General features: G+C 51.4%; 1 protein-coding gene across 1 annotated transcript in view; it reads left to right on the top strand.

The window, feature by feature from the left end:
• The window catches only part of MEGF11 (multiple EGF-like-domains 11), a 270,798-nt gene that overhangs the window by 192,206 nt on the left and 64,803 nt on the right, over positions 1 to 13,789 (top strand). Inside the window, exons 8-10 of the mRNA XM_014536317.1 lie at positions 682 to 802; positions 7,586 to 7,722; positions 11,631 to 11,843. Of these exons, the coding sequence (XP_014391803.1) occupies positions 682 to 802; positions 7,586 to 7,722; positions 11,631 to 11,843 (471 nt within the window). The remainder of the gene's footprint in view (positions 1 to 681; positions 803 to 7,585; positions 7,723 to 11,630; positions 11,844 to 13,789) is intronic.

Genomic DNA, 13,789 nt, shown 5'->3' with positions numbered 1-13,789 from the left:
GCCTCTCCCTCTCTCTCTCTCTCTCTCTCTCTCTCTCTCTCTCTCACACACACACACACACACACACACACTCATTGAAGCCCTAGATCCTGATTGAGGATGGTCCTTGCCCCTATGTCTGGCCAGCTGCAGGGCTAGCTCCAGCCAGAGGCCAGGGCCACTGGACTAAGACCCAAGGCCACGACCCCATGCCCATTCCTACACATGAGCCTGTCGTGGTAACTGGGAGCCTTCCAGAGCCTGGCCTGGGGTGTGCCCCAGATTCTCCCTCTCTCTGAATATAGGCAAACTCTTAAAGGCAGGATCCATGGCCACTTCTGTGTCTGTGCCCATGCTGTTCCTCCGCCTGCCATGCCCTTCCATTCTCCCAGTGAAACGAACTTCAACTTCAAGGCCCAAGTGGAAGGTCTCCTTAGGGAAGCCTTCCTCAGCCCTCCTTCCCAGAGGAACACTGTGTTTACGCTGAAAGCACCTACGTCCTTCCACAGGTCCTGGCCCAGGCACACAGTCCAGTTCATTATGTCTGAGCCCTGCTTCCCCCTCCTGGCAGGAAGCAGGACTGCATCGCAGCTGACCTGTGCCTAGTACACTAATTCCTAGGGAACCCTGGAGCGTTGGGACTGGTAGCACTGGGCCCAGCACTGGTGCTGCTGCATCTAACACCTCTTCTTCCCCACGCAGCTGCGAGGAGCTGTGCCCACCTGGGAGCCACGGGGCTCACTGTGAGCTGCGCTGCCCCTGCCAGAATGGGGGCACCTGCCACCACATCACTGGAGAGTGTGCCTGCCCCCCAGGATGGACGGTAAGTGGGCCCGGGTGGGGTACTGTAAGAGGCCCGAATGTCATTCACTAACACCCTGGAGGGCTAAATTCCTCTCCCACCCTAAATAGCCTCCCTCCTATTTATAGTCATAGGCATCATTAGACACTGCCTTGGACACAGCTTTGAATCCCAGGTCTACAATCTAAGTGCTGTGTGTCCCGGGTCAAGTTACTTGACTTCTCTGAACCTGTGGTCCATCACGTGAAAAGTTGTTGAATTCTTCTCATAGATGGGCTCTGTCTTGGGGCCTAGGTACTCACTTGAGCTGCCATGGGTTCTGGGCCAGAAGTGGCAGAAAGGGCATGGTGTACGGATGGAAGAGGTAGGGAGACAGCAGGGTATGGATCACCTGCATTTGCAGAACTTCAGGTTCCCAGCCTCCAACCCCTACATTCACACACACACACACACACACACACACACGCTGATTCTGTGGACCCAAGAATCTGCATTTTAACAAGTGCTCCAGATGATTCTGATGCAGCCTCAAGCAATCCAAGTCTCGTGTCTGGGAACCACCCTTGTGGGAAGGCAGTGGGATTTATAATTTCACAGGCCTAAATTTAGGTCTCACATTCAATGCTGTCCCTATAAAAACCCTCGGGTACTCTGATCTCTGCCTTCCCATCTGCAAAATGGGCATAATAACAGGCAGCCCCGCCCTCCTTAGCTGCCGTGGCTGGCAGAAGGCTCAGAGGAGGCAGTGCATGTCCAAAGTGCCTTGAAAAGTCAAGTGCTCTGCACGTGTTTGTGTTATCTGGATGCCACAGACAATCCACAGCCGCCTTTTAGCCAAATGCCCCACATGCCCGTGCCCCTCCTCACTGTCCATAGACCCACGCTCCTCAGAAGCAGCGAGTCACTGACGTTCCTGTTTGGGGGAAGCTCTGTGACAGCTGGGGGCCTCATCCTAGGGTCTGAAGCTTTGCAAAGCCCCAGAGGATAGGGCTGCTGAGTAGGAGCTGAATATTTCAGGAGGCTGTGCCCGTCTAGGTCACAGCGGGCAGACAGGAGGGACGCCTGCAGGGCCCATTGACACAGGTACAGGTTGGCCAGAGTTTTTTAGGGCAGGAAAGGACCTGGGGGATCATCTGGCCCAGCAGCACCCAAACCTGGCTGCACACTAGAGTCGCGGGTCCTGTGTTAAACGCAGATTCCCAGGCTCCACCAGAGACCTTGTGGGGCCCAGTGAACTCAATTTTTAATAAGCTCCCAGCTGATTCTGCGGCAGCCAACTGTGTCTGCAGCTCTGCATTTGGAAATAATTGATCGAGACCATAGGAGTTCCTTCTGTGTTTCACAGAATCCTTGGGTTTCTTGAGGGTGAGAGTGGGGGCGGGAGCCTAATAATTAGGCCTCGGGCGCCCACACACTCCCACTTCTCCATTTTAATCTATGCGTACTTTCTCTGTTGAGGTTCTAGGGGAGACTTCTCATAAAAACAGGGTCTCTCAGCTTTAAAAAGGTTTGAACACCACTGGTCTATCAATACCTTCCTTTCCCAGGTGAGGAAGCCAAGGCCCAGAGAGGGTAAGTGACCTGCCCAAGGTCACACTGCTGGTTAGGAGGGAGGTGGAGCTAGAATCCAGGCCTCCTGACTCCTGAATCCCAACCCTTGGTGTCTGTCTGTCTGTCTGTCTGTCTCTCTGTCTCTTCTGAGGAGACAGAGGGGCTGCTGCCACCTCTCCCACCTGACCCACGCTCTGGAAACGCCTTCTTATTGGCAGCCAGCTTCCAGAATCCCTCAGAGGCCCAGCGGCAGGCAGTGAGGTCAGATCAAGACGATCAGGACGTGGTCCCAGAGAACAGGCCCTGTGGCTGTAAAGGACTCTAGAGAGACTGACAGAGGCTAGGGATCGAAGCCGGTGAAGGGAGGAAGCCAACACATGGAGAGATGTGTTTTTGTCCCCAGCACAGTGAGAGGTTTGTTCCTCCAGAAGACAGGAAATTGTCAATAGAAGCTTTGGATTTGGGGACTTTATGTTTTTAATTTTATTGTAGACGATTGCATTTCTATTTTTGACACAGCATTTAACTTGCCGATTTGTATGAATTATTAATACCCCTCGGGTATGCAGAGTCCCGGTGCCAGAGGCCCCTCCCAGAGAGGGTTGGGGCCAAGGAGAGGGTGCTGGGCAGAAGGGTCCTCCCTTTTTCCTCCTCCAGGGCCTCACTTTCCTTTGGCCCCTGTTTGTGTTATCTGGATGCCACAATCAGATCTAAAGGCTACAGTTGCTCACTCACACAGTGCAGCTCCCCAAGGAACCGAGGCATTGTGCAGAGCTGGAGAGGAGCTGCCAGGAACCTGGCCCTCCAGCACCCGCGCCCCCCCCGGGGATTCCTGCCACCAGGCCCTGAGTGTACCCATGGGACACTTCACTTGCCCAGCTGTGCTGAGCCCATTCCAGTGGACGGCTTTGCAAAGAGCCTGGGGAATTATTTCCTCTCTTTTTCTGAGCTCTCAGACCTTTCAGAGGAGAGAAACCAGGTGTGAGTAGCTTGATGAGAGCAGGCACTGCAGATGGACGTGGTGGTTGAAGATGTGATCACCCCCATTAGGAGTTCCCAGTCTGATGGAGGAGGCTGGCTATAATGTGTGCATGTACCCATGCACAGACACCCTCACACACATGAAAACAACAGGCCCGAAGAGGGAGGATCAGTTACCATGGAGGGCCAAGGAGAGGTGTTTGGAGCTGAGGTTGTGGAATCATAGAAGCTCGGGTTTGAGGAGGATGATTCTGAAGCCCCATGCCCTGGCCTGTGGCCCCGCATCTCTGCTGCCCAGGACCACAGTGATCATTAGAAACGCCTTCAGATGCGTGGAGAGGCTGAGATGTCTCATTGGCATGGCCTTGAGTCCTTTTACCATCTCAGCCCTCTCCTTTTTCCTGCTCCGTTTAGTCACTGTCCTCTTAAAGCGAAGCTGGTATCCAGCTTTTGACAAAACCAGTGAACAGGTCTAACCGGTTCTGAGAGGAGCAGGACTATCGCCTCACCACATCTCCAACCTCCCAGATGCCACGCAGCCCACGGTCCCTCTGCAATTGGAGACACGCACTTAGCTGGCCATAGGGCAGGTGTGTTAGGTCTGTGAGCACAGGCTGGGTGGCCTAACAACAGACATTTACTTTCTCATAGATCTGAAGGCCAGAAGTCTGAGGTCAAGGTGTCGGCGGGTTGGTTCCTTCCGATGCTCCCCTCCTTGGCTGGTAGATGGCTGCCTCACATGGTCCCTCTGTCCCTGTTCTGTGTCCCAATCTCCTCTTCTTATGGGGACATTAGTCATATTGGATTAGGACCCACCCTAATGACCTCACTTTATTACCTCTGTAATGGCCCCGTCTCCAAATACAGTCACATTCTGGGGCACTGGGGTTAGGATATATGAATTTGGGAAAACACAATTCAGCTCATAGGAGCAGGAGGGAAACCATATTGGACACAGCCCTCTCTTAAGATGATACGTTCCTGCCTGCTCTGCCCCTCCCCTTTTTTCCCCAAAAGGCTGTTCTTCTAACCAGCAGTGATGGACTAGTTTATGTGGTTCTTTTCCACTCTTCTCAGTCCCAGGTTATACTGGGCTCCTAACACACACCACCTCATCAGATGTCTGCTTGGGTGGAAATAATTAAGGGCCTGCTCTTTAAGACACTGATCCTTCACGTCTCTAATCCCACTTAATCTTTACAACCACCTAGGAGACCAGGGTCACCATTCCCATTTTATAGATGAAGAAACTGAGGCTCAGAACAATCACATAACTTGTCCCAGCTCAGCCCTCTGGGAAGAGGTAGAACTGGGATTGGACCCCAAGTCCTGACTTTGAATCCAGTGTTCTTCCCACCACACCAGCGGCAGGTCTTCCAAGGTATCAAATTCTTTAAGGCCTCAGGAGCTCAAGCCCAAGGAGGGGTGTAGGGGTTAGAGACCTGGGTTGCCTGCAATTGGGGAATATCAAGCATTCATTCACAAGGATCCCTGATTCCCCCAGGAAATGTTGGAAGGAAGCACGCTGTGCTCCAAACTTTCCCAGTGGGCTCCTCAGGGAGCCTTGGTCTTGTCGTGTGTGTGTGTGTGTGTGTGTGTGTGTGTGTGTGTGTGTGTGTGTGTACATGAGGGCCCCACAGTGCTCAGCAATAGGGAGATAGGAGGTATAAGCGCTCCCCACCCTCAAGAAGGCTCAGAATGTTTTTTCAGGGTCAGAGTATCCTTGTCCACCCCAGGGCTGCAGAGGACGACTCAGAGGACGGCCAGAAAGACTCCTCTCTCCCTCAAGAATCCCTAAGCTTGCGGGGTGCAGTGAGAAATGCAGGCCCCTGCCACACCCGGGCTCCCCCACCTCCTCCAGGAGGAAGAGGGGCCCCTCCTCTGAGTAGCTTTTCCCTGCCGCTCTCCTCACACACCCACTCCTCTCGCTGTCCTTCCTTCCCCCGCTCACCCCCCTCTCAGCTCCTCGCTGTCTGACTTATGTGTGCAAGAGACATCTGAGCTAAAAGGCCTCCCACTTAATTCATTACAAGTAAATTGAATGATATTGAAAGATGTCTCTGGTCAGCAGGATTTTCCTGCCTAAACTAGCTGCCTCAGGGTTGGCAATTATCGGTGCTTAATAATTGTGTGTTGAACTAATTGATTAATTAATTGTGGGAGAATCCTCGATCTCCATAAGGGAAATAACTACCTCTGGCCGGGGAGAGGCTGGAAGGGCAGCAATAGACAAGAGCAGGCTAGGATTTCTGCTTGATAAAGATCTAAGATTCCTGTTATATTTTAAAAGTTACCTAATTATAATACCACACAGCTAATACTAAGGGAAAGGAAAGTCATGCCCTGCCCACTCCCAAAGGCGACCACACTCAAATCTGTTAGTTTCTCCTGGCATTTTCCTCCACATTTCTTCCTACAACTATAAGGATGTTCCGTTTCATGAGGAGCAAAGGTTTTTCTTCTGTTTTCTTTGCTTCCTGCATTGTTCCTTTTGTCTATTTGTCTGCTTTGGTCTCCTTTCATGTTAGAGCCTTCCTGTTAGAAGTCTTCTTCTAACAAGTCTTCTTCATGTTAGAATCTTCTTTCATCTTAGAGCCTCATTTCAAATACCTGGTGCTCCTTGGCCACCTGCTCAGATTTTACCATGAGCCCCAGAAAAGCTGGCTGGAAGCCTGGGTGCAGGGATAGATGCCAGGTGTGTTGACTGATGGGATCCTCAAATATCAGAATCTGTAGGTCTTTCCTTCTGAGCTCTCAGTGTCCCCGAAAGGAACCCTCCAGAATCCTGCCGCAGGGAGTATAGTCTGGGAATCTGCATTCTAGGAGCTGAGCAAGGAAGAGAGCAGAGGGTCTGATCCTTCACAGGAAGAGCTCTGCAGGATCCCCGTTTCCCATGGGACCCCATCCTCAGCTTAGAATCCCTGTGTCCACAGCCTGTGTGGGCCAACCTTGCTAAACTGCCAGTCTTGGGAAGCCATCTGTCTATTTGAAAAGAGGGCACAAAAATCTGGGGTCTACTCCCCTCTTTTCTTTTTTTCAATCCTCGCCGAGGATATTTTTCCATTGATTTTCAGAGAGAGGGTGGGAGAGGGAAAGATAGAGAGAAATATCAATATGAGAGAAACACATCGATTGGTTGCCTCCTGCATGTGCCCTGACCAGGGCCTGGGCTTGAAAGGAGCCTGCAACCAAGGTACATGCCCTTGACTGGAATCGAACCTGGGACCCTTTGGTCCGCAGGTCGATGCTCTATCCACTGAGCCAAACCGGCTAGGGCTAATTCTCTCTTTCATACGTTTTCAAATAGTGCTTACTCTGTTTCATCACACCTGCACCTTGGCCTTCCGAGGTTCCTGCTGTCTCTGATTCCTGAGCTTTTCTGAGGTTACAGAGCAACCTGATGTCTTCCCACACTCCCTTGCAGGCACTTAGCATTGCTGAGAAAGCAGAAATCTCAGCAGTTCTGTTCCTCCATCTGCTTTTCCTTCCAACAGTGACATCTCTCATCCTCTATAGCAGGGGTCCTCAAACTTTTTAAACAGGGGGCCAGTTCACTGTCCCTCAGACCATTGGAGGGCCGGACTATAGTTTAAAAAAAACTATGAACAAATTCCTATGCACACTGCACATATCTTATTTTGAAGTAAAAAAACAAAACGGGAACAAATACAATATTTGTATTTGCATGTGGCCCGCGGGCCGTGGTTTGAGGACCCCTGCTCTATAGTCTCCTCCCCCATTCCTTTTGTCCTTATACGTTTATATCTCCCCCCCTTTACTCTGGTATTAGGTGGGTTTGGGAAAGAAGTAGAGATAAATGTATGTTCCCAGATCACCATGTTTAATCATAGTCTCTTTGTTTTTCCTCAGCACTTTATTGTGTACCAATGTGAGAGCACTTCGCACCTGATACTTTAGTTCCCTGCTTTACCTTGTCTCTCTCCCCAGTAGACTAGGAGGACAGAAATCAAGTCTTAATCATATTTTTATATCTTTAGTGTCTAACAGTGCCTGGTATGTAACAGCCACTCAATAAATAAATGTGTGCTGAATAACTAGATAAACAAATTGGCCTCAGTCTGCCCATCTCTAAAATGGGGCTTTGGTATCATGATGTCCAACTTTCTATGCTTCTGTGGTTGGGGAGAAAGTTCCACTAAGGAAACAGGGCGGTCCCTTAGGCCGTAGCCACAGTGCCACTTCCAGGAGAGAGTGGCCTTTGGATTGCATCTCAGAAGCACCACCTATGCTGTCTTTCCTCCTCTGTTTCAGGGAGCAGTGTGTGCCCAGCCTTGCCCACCAGGGACGTTTGGCCAGAACTGCAGCCAGGACTGTCCTTGCCACCATGGAGGACAGTGTGACCACGTGACTGGGCAGTGCCACTGCACAGCGGGATACATGGGGGACAGGTAAGGATGATGTTAACTCTTGTCCTTGCTGTTCATGTCACTCATTTGCACAGCAGCCTTGCAGAGAACAGCTGATATTTACCAGCCCACAGCATCCTCCTGCCAGCTTGCCCATTCCTTTCTGAGAGAGCATTCTGAGTCCTGCCAGGGAGATTTATCAACTCTTCCTTCCTCACCCTTGGGCTGCTGAATGTAGCCCCTCCCCCAGCCCAGGGACCTGAGCCCTGAACTTGCATTGACTCACCTGGGGGAGCAGGTGAGCACCTACCATCCACTCTCTACTTTCTGCCCTCCTGGAGGGAGGCAATGGCACCAATAATGCACAGAAGCCAAGAGTGCCAACTCATTTCACACATTTTGCACCATTTCTTCTAGAAGTGGATTTGTATTCCTGATGTGAGTTCTGCCATCAGTTGGCATCCTCTGAAGGCCTATGGTCTGAAAGCAGACTGAACAAGGACACCAGTGTCCTGGGATCAAACCAGCCTTGCAGAGTGGATAATCCACAAAACACATAACTAGGAAATAACCGCGTGGGCACATTTGCCACAGTAGGAAGGATGCCATGATAGGATAGGGTGCTATGGAAGAATGAGAAACAACCAGTGGGCGGGACCAGGAATGTTCCAGTGTCTGGTGGTGAGTAGACTCAGAGCTGGAAGAGGCCATTTGCCCACAAGACTGGGGTCAAGCCTCCTTCCTTGCACTCCCATCCACATGTTTCTCTTTGGGCAGAGAGAGGAGGCCCTCAAACCCCCTGCCTGGTTCTGGGGACCCATGTTTCATCTCTGGCCCTGGATTTGCTTGCTCTGCCCAGACAAGGTGGGATGAGAGGAACGTTTGTCTGCCATTCCTCCGCCTCCCCTGTCCAGGTAACATTAGGAAGCAGAGACGGGGCAGAATCAACCAATGAGTCCTTCTGCCTCTGACCGACATAACTGGGCTCCTCCAACTCTCACTAGAGTCAGCCCCAAATGCTTGTTGATGGCCATGGGGTTGCTTTCACCTCTTTGTGAGCCAGGGTTTATCTCCATGAGCTCCCCAAGCGCAGAGCATGGGGTGTAACAGCTGGGGACCCATCCCGCCATGATCGCTGTCAGAGACTGGGTCCCTACGGGCAGGAGGGGAGGAAGGACTGAAGCACTGAGCCCACCTTCCCATCCTCACCATCTCCCCCAGGAAGGAGACTCTCAGGATGAGCCAGTAGGGACAGGAGCGGGAAGTCGGGAGCCAGGACAGGACCCCTTTGTTTCAGCCACTTTCACAGGATGGGGAATGTAACCCCCTTGTTGGAGAGGAGCAGGCCCAGGGCTCCAGCTGACTGGACTCAACACCAGTGGACCCTGCTTCCTTGGCACTCTCCATTTTCAATGCCAGGATGTCCCAAATGGAGAAGTCATCCATCCCTCTTCTTGTTGGGGTCCAGCCCTTGACCTTGGAGTGGAGAGAAATCTCAGAAGCCTCAGGGTCCTCTAGCCAGCTTCACCAATCGGACAACAGAGAAGAGTTCAGTAGAAGGACCGGGTAACACTGGGTTTCCCACCACAACGGGCTGCCTGGTGTTTAATATTTTGTAAAATTGCCTCCATGAATTTTGTCGGTGACAGCTGCATTAACCCACCCCACATCATCACGAGCATATTAAAACTGAGTGGGTGTAATAACGCAGGCCTCCCCGGATAGGCAGAATCCAGTGCAAATTAAACACGAAAACGTAACGAGGGCTTTGCAGCTCATTTTGTAATTTAATTGAGCAATGTATCTGGTTGTTAATGGCAATATCAGACACATTAGATTGATATGTTGCAAAGGAAGGATGTTTAAGTAGAAAACTAATTCCTGCTGTGATTACCCTTCTGTTCCGCAGGCCCCGTTATTAGCGTGCTTTGTGTAAAATTCATTAGCAGTCGTTGCTTGATCTCTAAATAAATAAGTTATTTAAATTGTGAGTACGGAAAAAAAGAGGCTGATTATGTAAATGGATTAGGTTGTCAATATTTCATTTCCAGATCCTTTTTCTGGGCTGTGGAGTCAATCACTTCATAAACATGGCAGGTGGGGAAGTGCCCTGCAGAGGAGGCTCCCTGTCCAGGGATCTGCCCTTCCTGCTGGTGGGCGGGGCCAGGAATGTTCCAGTGAAAGGGAAGAAGGGTCAGGGCGCTTGGGTTTCTTCCCCTGACCGGCTGAGACATCGGAGGGGAGCCAAGCCCAGTGACTCCTGGAAAAATCCATTCTGAGGCAGAACAGGGCTGGCGATTCATATAGGGATTTTTTTTCCAGCTCTTCAATGTTCTGCGTCCTCCCCTTCTGCCTCAGTTTCCCTCCTTGCCTCCTGCCTCCTTCCTTTTGTGATGAGGAAGCAGACGCCGGAGCTGTAGGTTCTCCGTCTCCCCCCCATCGAAGCAGCGCCGGGACAAGGATGATCCAAAACCCCAGCGGCTGTTTCTGCTTGTCTCTGGGGCGCAGGAGTTGCCCACTTCTGTACCCCGGGTTCACCCCTTAACTTGTCAGGTCCAGTTGCTGTGACGGTGAAATTGCATCCCCTGGGCATAGCCCTGGGGTGGGGTGAGGGGGTCTGGCATGTGCAGGGAGTTGGGGAGCAGGGGTCACACCCTCTCACAGAGGGTTCACAACCAATGGCTGTGAGTCCGAGTCAAATAATTACCATTAGGCCGGGAGCTCCAAGTACCAGGCCTGAGCAGAGGCAGGACACAGAGAGAGCCTAGTCCTTTTTTTTGGGGGGGGGGGCTCACCAGCGGATGGGAGAGGCTCAGCCCCTGCCTTGAGGGGACCCTCCGTCCAAGGAAGAGGAAGTCTCCCGTCTGATGGGGAGGGGAATTCTGTAGTCAGATGAAAGAGGCTGCCTCCTGTGCTCCCGGGGAAAGCCCACCTGGCAGAGGAGACACGCCCCCCGCGTGAGAAAGGGAGACCGCACACCCGCCCAAAAGACGCGGAACAGCAGACAGAGAATGGACATGAAATTACCCCATTTCATCAAATCCAAGGTGCCACCGGTTATAAAGCGCATCATTATTTTATATTCTGCTAAGAATGAAAACACTGGTAATTGCACTATGACATGCCATCAGCTATAAGACTTAACTGATTTCAGAGATGTTCAAATGCGGAATGGACATGAAATTACCCCATTTCATCAAATCCAAGATGCCACCGGTTATAAAGTGCATCATTATTTTATATTCTGCTAAGAATGAAAAACACTGGAAATTGCACTATGACATGCCATCAGATATAAGACTTAACTGATTTCAGAGATGTTAAAATGCACTTTTAAAAGGTAAGGTTTAGTGTTTAACGGGTAGAGAGGTTTCACTTTGGGAAGAGGAAAACGGTCTGAAGACGGATGGTGGTGATGGTTGCACAACAATATGAATGTACATAATGCCACTGAACGGTATACTTAAAGTCAGGGGTCCTCAAACTTTTTAAACAGGGGGCCAGTTCGCTGTCCCTCAGACCGTTGGAGGGCCGGACTATAGTTTTAAAAAAAACTACGAACAAATTCCTATGCACACTGCACATATCTTATTTTGAAGTAAAAAAACAAAACGGGAACAAATACAATATTTGTATTTGCATGTGGCCCGCGGGCCGTAGTTTGGGGACCCCTGCTTAAAGTGGTAAATTTTATGTAACATGTTTTATTGCAATCAAAAAATGAAAAAAACATAAGGCCTATGATCAATGAAATGTGATGGTGCAAATTCAGTGCGGGGGACCAGGGGGGCCTGGCACGAAGGGGGAACGGACAGTCCCGGCGGGCCGGGATGCCAACGAGTACTTTCTGGAAGAGAGGGAAGGGGAGGAGGCTGTGGGGGGTGCGTGCTGGGTGGATCTGGGAGGGCAGGTGAAGGGCACGGCCTCAGCCCTGTTCTGCTGTCCCACAGGTGCCAAGAGGAATGCCCCTTCGGGACCTTCGGCTTCCAGTGCTCACAGCACTGCGACTGCCACAACGGGGGCCAGTGCTCACCCAGCACCGGTGCCTGCGAGTGTGAGCCGGGCTACAAAGGCCCACGCTGCCAGGAGCGGCTGTGCCCCGAGGGCCTGCACGGCCCAGGCTGCACCTTGCCCTGCCCCTGTGATGCTGACAACACCATCAGGTATGAACTGGAGATAGGGGTGGGGTGGGCATTGGTTGGGAGAGGGCTTCTCGGGGCCCAGACCCTCACCTGCAGCCCGGTCATCCAGGCAGGACAGTGGAAGAACTGGGACCTCAGCAACCGTCTTTGCTGACCACTTTGATGAAAAGAAGGGAAAGCCCAGGCCTCACAGACAGTCAGAACCAGGACCCAGGTCACCTGCCTCTGTCCACCACACGAGGCAGTCAGCATTGAAAATGCTATAGGGAAAAACCCTGCTGGAGGGAGGACATTTGCCACAGAACTCAGTGCACCAAACAGGACATAAGGACTCACAGGGGTTTTGAAAATGCTGCACATAATGCTGATAAACATTTTGTATGCAGACGCCAAAGTTAACTGATTTAAAAGTTGATTTACTTGTTATTAAGTTCTCTAGAGCTGCGCAACTAGTGTTTTGATTTGTTGTGTTTTTTAGTTTGGGGGTCTCTTTGTTTTCCCCAACATGATTCTGCATTCATCTATTTTAAAATTAAAAAGAAAAAAAAATTTTAAAAAAAATTAAAAAAAAAAAAAGAAAATGGGCTAACCTGAGACCCCTACGCCCAGGAGCAAGGAGGAGTCTGAGACCTTCAGAGGAGTGGGGTGGGGGTGGGTAAAGCCACACGGTCCTTGGAGGCCGGGATGGCAGGCTCCGGTGCCACAGGCCCTGGGGAATTGTCCTGGAGAACATTTCACCTCCACACGCTCTGCATTTAACCAAATGCTTCCCCAGCCCCACGGTGCCCAGAGAGAGGACTGCCCGGGCAGAAGCAGGAGCCACAGAGGCCGGTAGTAGGCGGTGTGGCTCTGCCCAAGCCAGTTTGGCTCAGTTGTTAAGAGTGTTGGCCCACAGACTGAAGGGTCTCAGGTTCCATTCCCAGTCAAGGGCATGCACCTTGGTTGCAGGTTAGATCTCCACCTTCTGTCGGGCACTTGCTGGAGGTAACCAATCAATGTGTCTCTCTCACTTCAATGTTTCTCTCTCCATCCCTCTCTCCCTTCCTCCCTCCTTCCCTTCTCCCTCTCTTCCATTCTCTCTAAAAATCAATGGAAACAATATCCTTGGTTGAGGATTTATATTTTTAAAATATATTTTTAAAATTGATTTCAGAGAGGAAGGGAGAGGGAGAGAGAGATAGAAACATTAATGATGAGAGATTCATTGATCAGCTGCCTCCTGCATGTCCCCTACTAAGAAATGAGCCTGCAGCTTGGGCATGTGCCCTGACTGGGAATCAGACTGTGACCTCCTGATTCATAGGTCAACACTCAACCACTGAACCACACTGGGCGGGCCTTGGGTGAGGATTTTTTTAAAAATCAGTGAGGGCTGTCCTTAGCTAGGGAGGAGGGACAGGAGGGACAGGAGGGACAGAGGACAGGCCCTTCATTGGGGCCTTGGCTTGAAGCCAGCCTCTCCCTGCTCTGTGTCTTTGGGACTTGGGGACACCTGGGCTGAAGCTGGCCCCACCCCTGCTTCCAGAGGAGCCTGAATCTGGAAAGCCGAGCTGCCCTGGGGCACCTCTCTGGCTCCCTTCACTTCCTGCTTCGCACCAGCTGGCACCATCTTCTGATATAAATGAGGCTGATGGTCCCCGACAAATGCCTCCACAGCCCTTTATGTGGCTGCCTCTCATCTGGGTGGTAAAGTGTGGGGAGAGCTCCCTCCTCCCCTTGGGCCTGCAGGACAGCTCAGGGGAGGACTGGCCGCTCGGGGCAGTGCAAGCTGCTGCTGTTTGCAGCCCTGTCTCTGGGACAGCCAGGACTTAGCCTCAGACCCTCTTCATTTCCAGCTTCTGATTCTCCACAAATCACCCAAGAGCCTCTGGCCAGTGCAAACAGAGGCATCTTAGGGAGCGTTATGGCTTAGATGGAATCTGTCCTCAGTCCCAGTCCCTGGAGCTGAGCGGCTGGGGTGCTGCTGC

Source organism: Myotis brandtii, unplaced genomic scaffold (genome assembly GCF_000412655.1).
Source record: "Myotis brandtii unplaced genomic scaffold, ASM41265v1 scaffold160, whole genome shotgun sequence".
NCBI classification, from domain to species: domain Eukaryota; kingdom Metazoa; phylum Chordata; class Mammalia; order Chiroptera; family Vespertilionidae; genus Myotis; species Myotis brandtii.
This window is presented reverse-complemented; position numbering and strand designations above follow the sequence as displayed.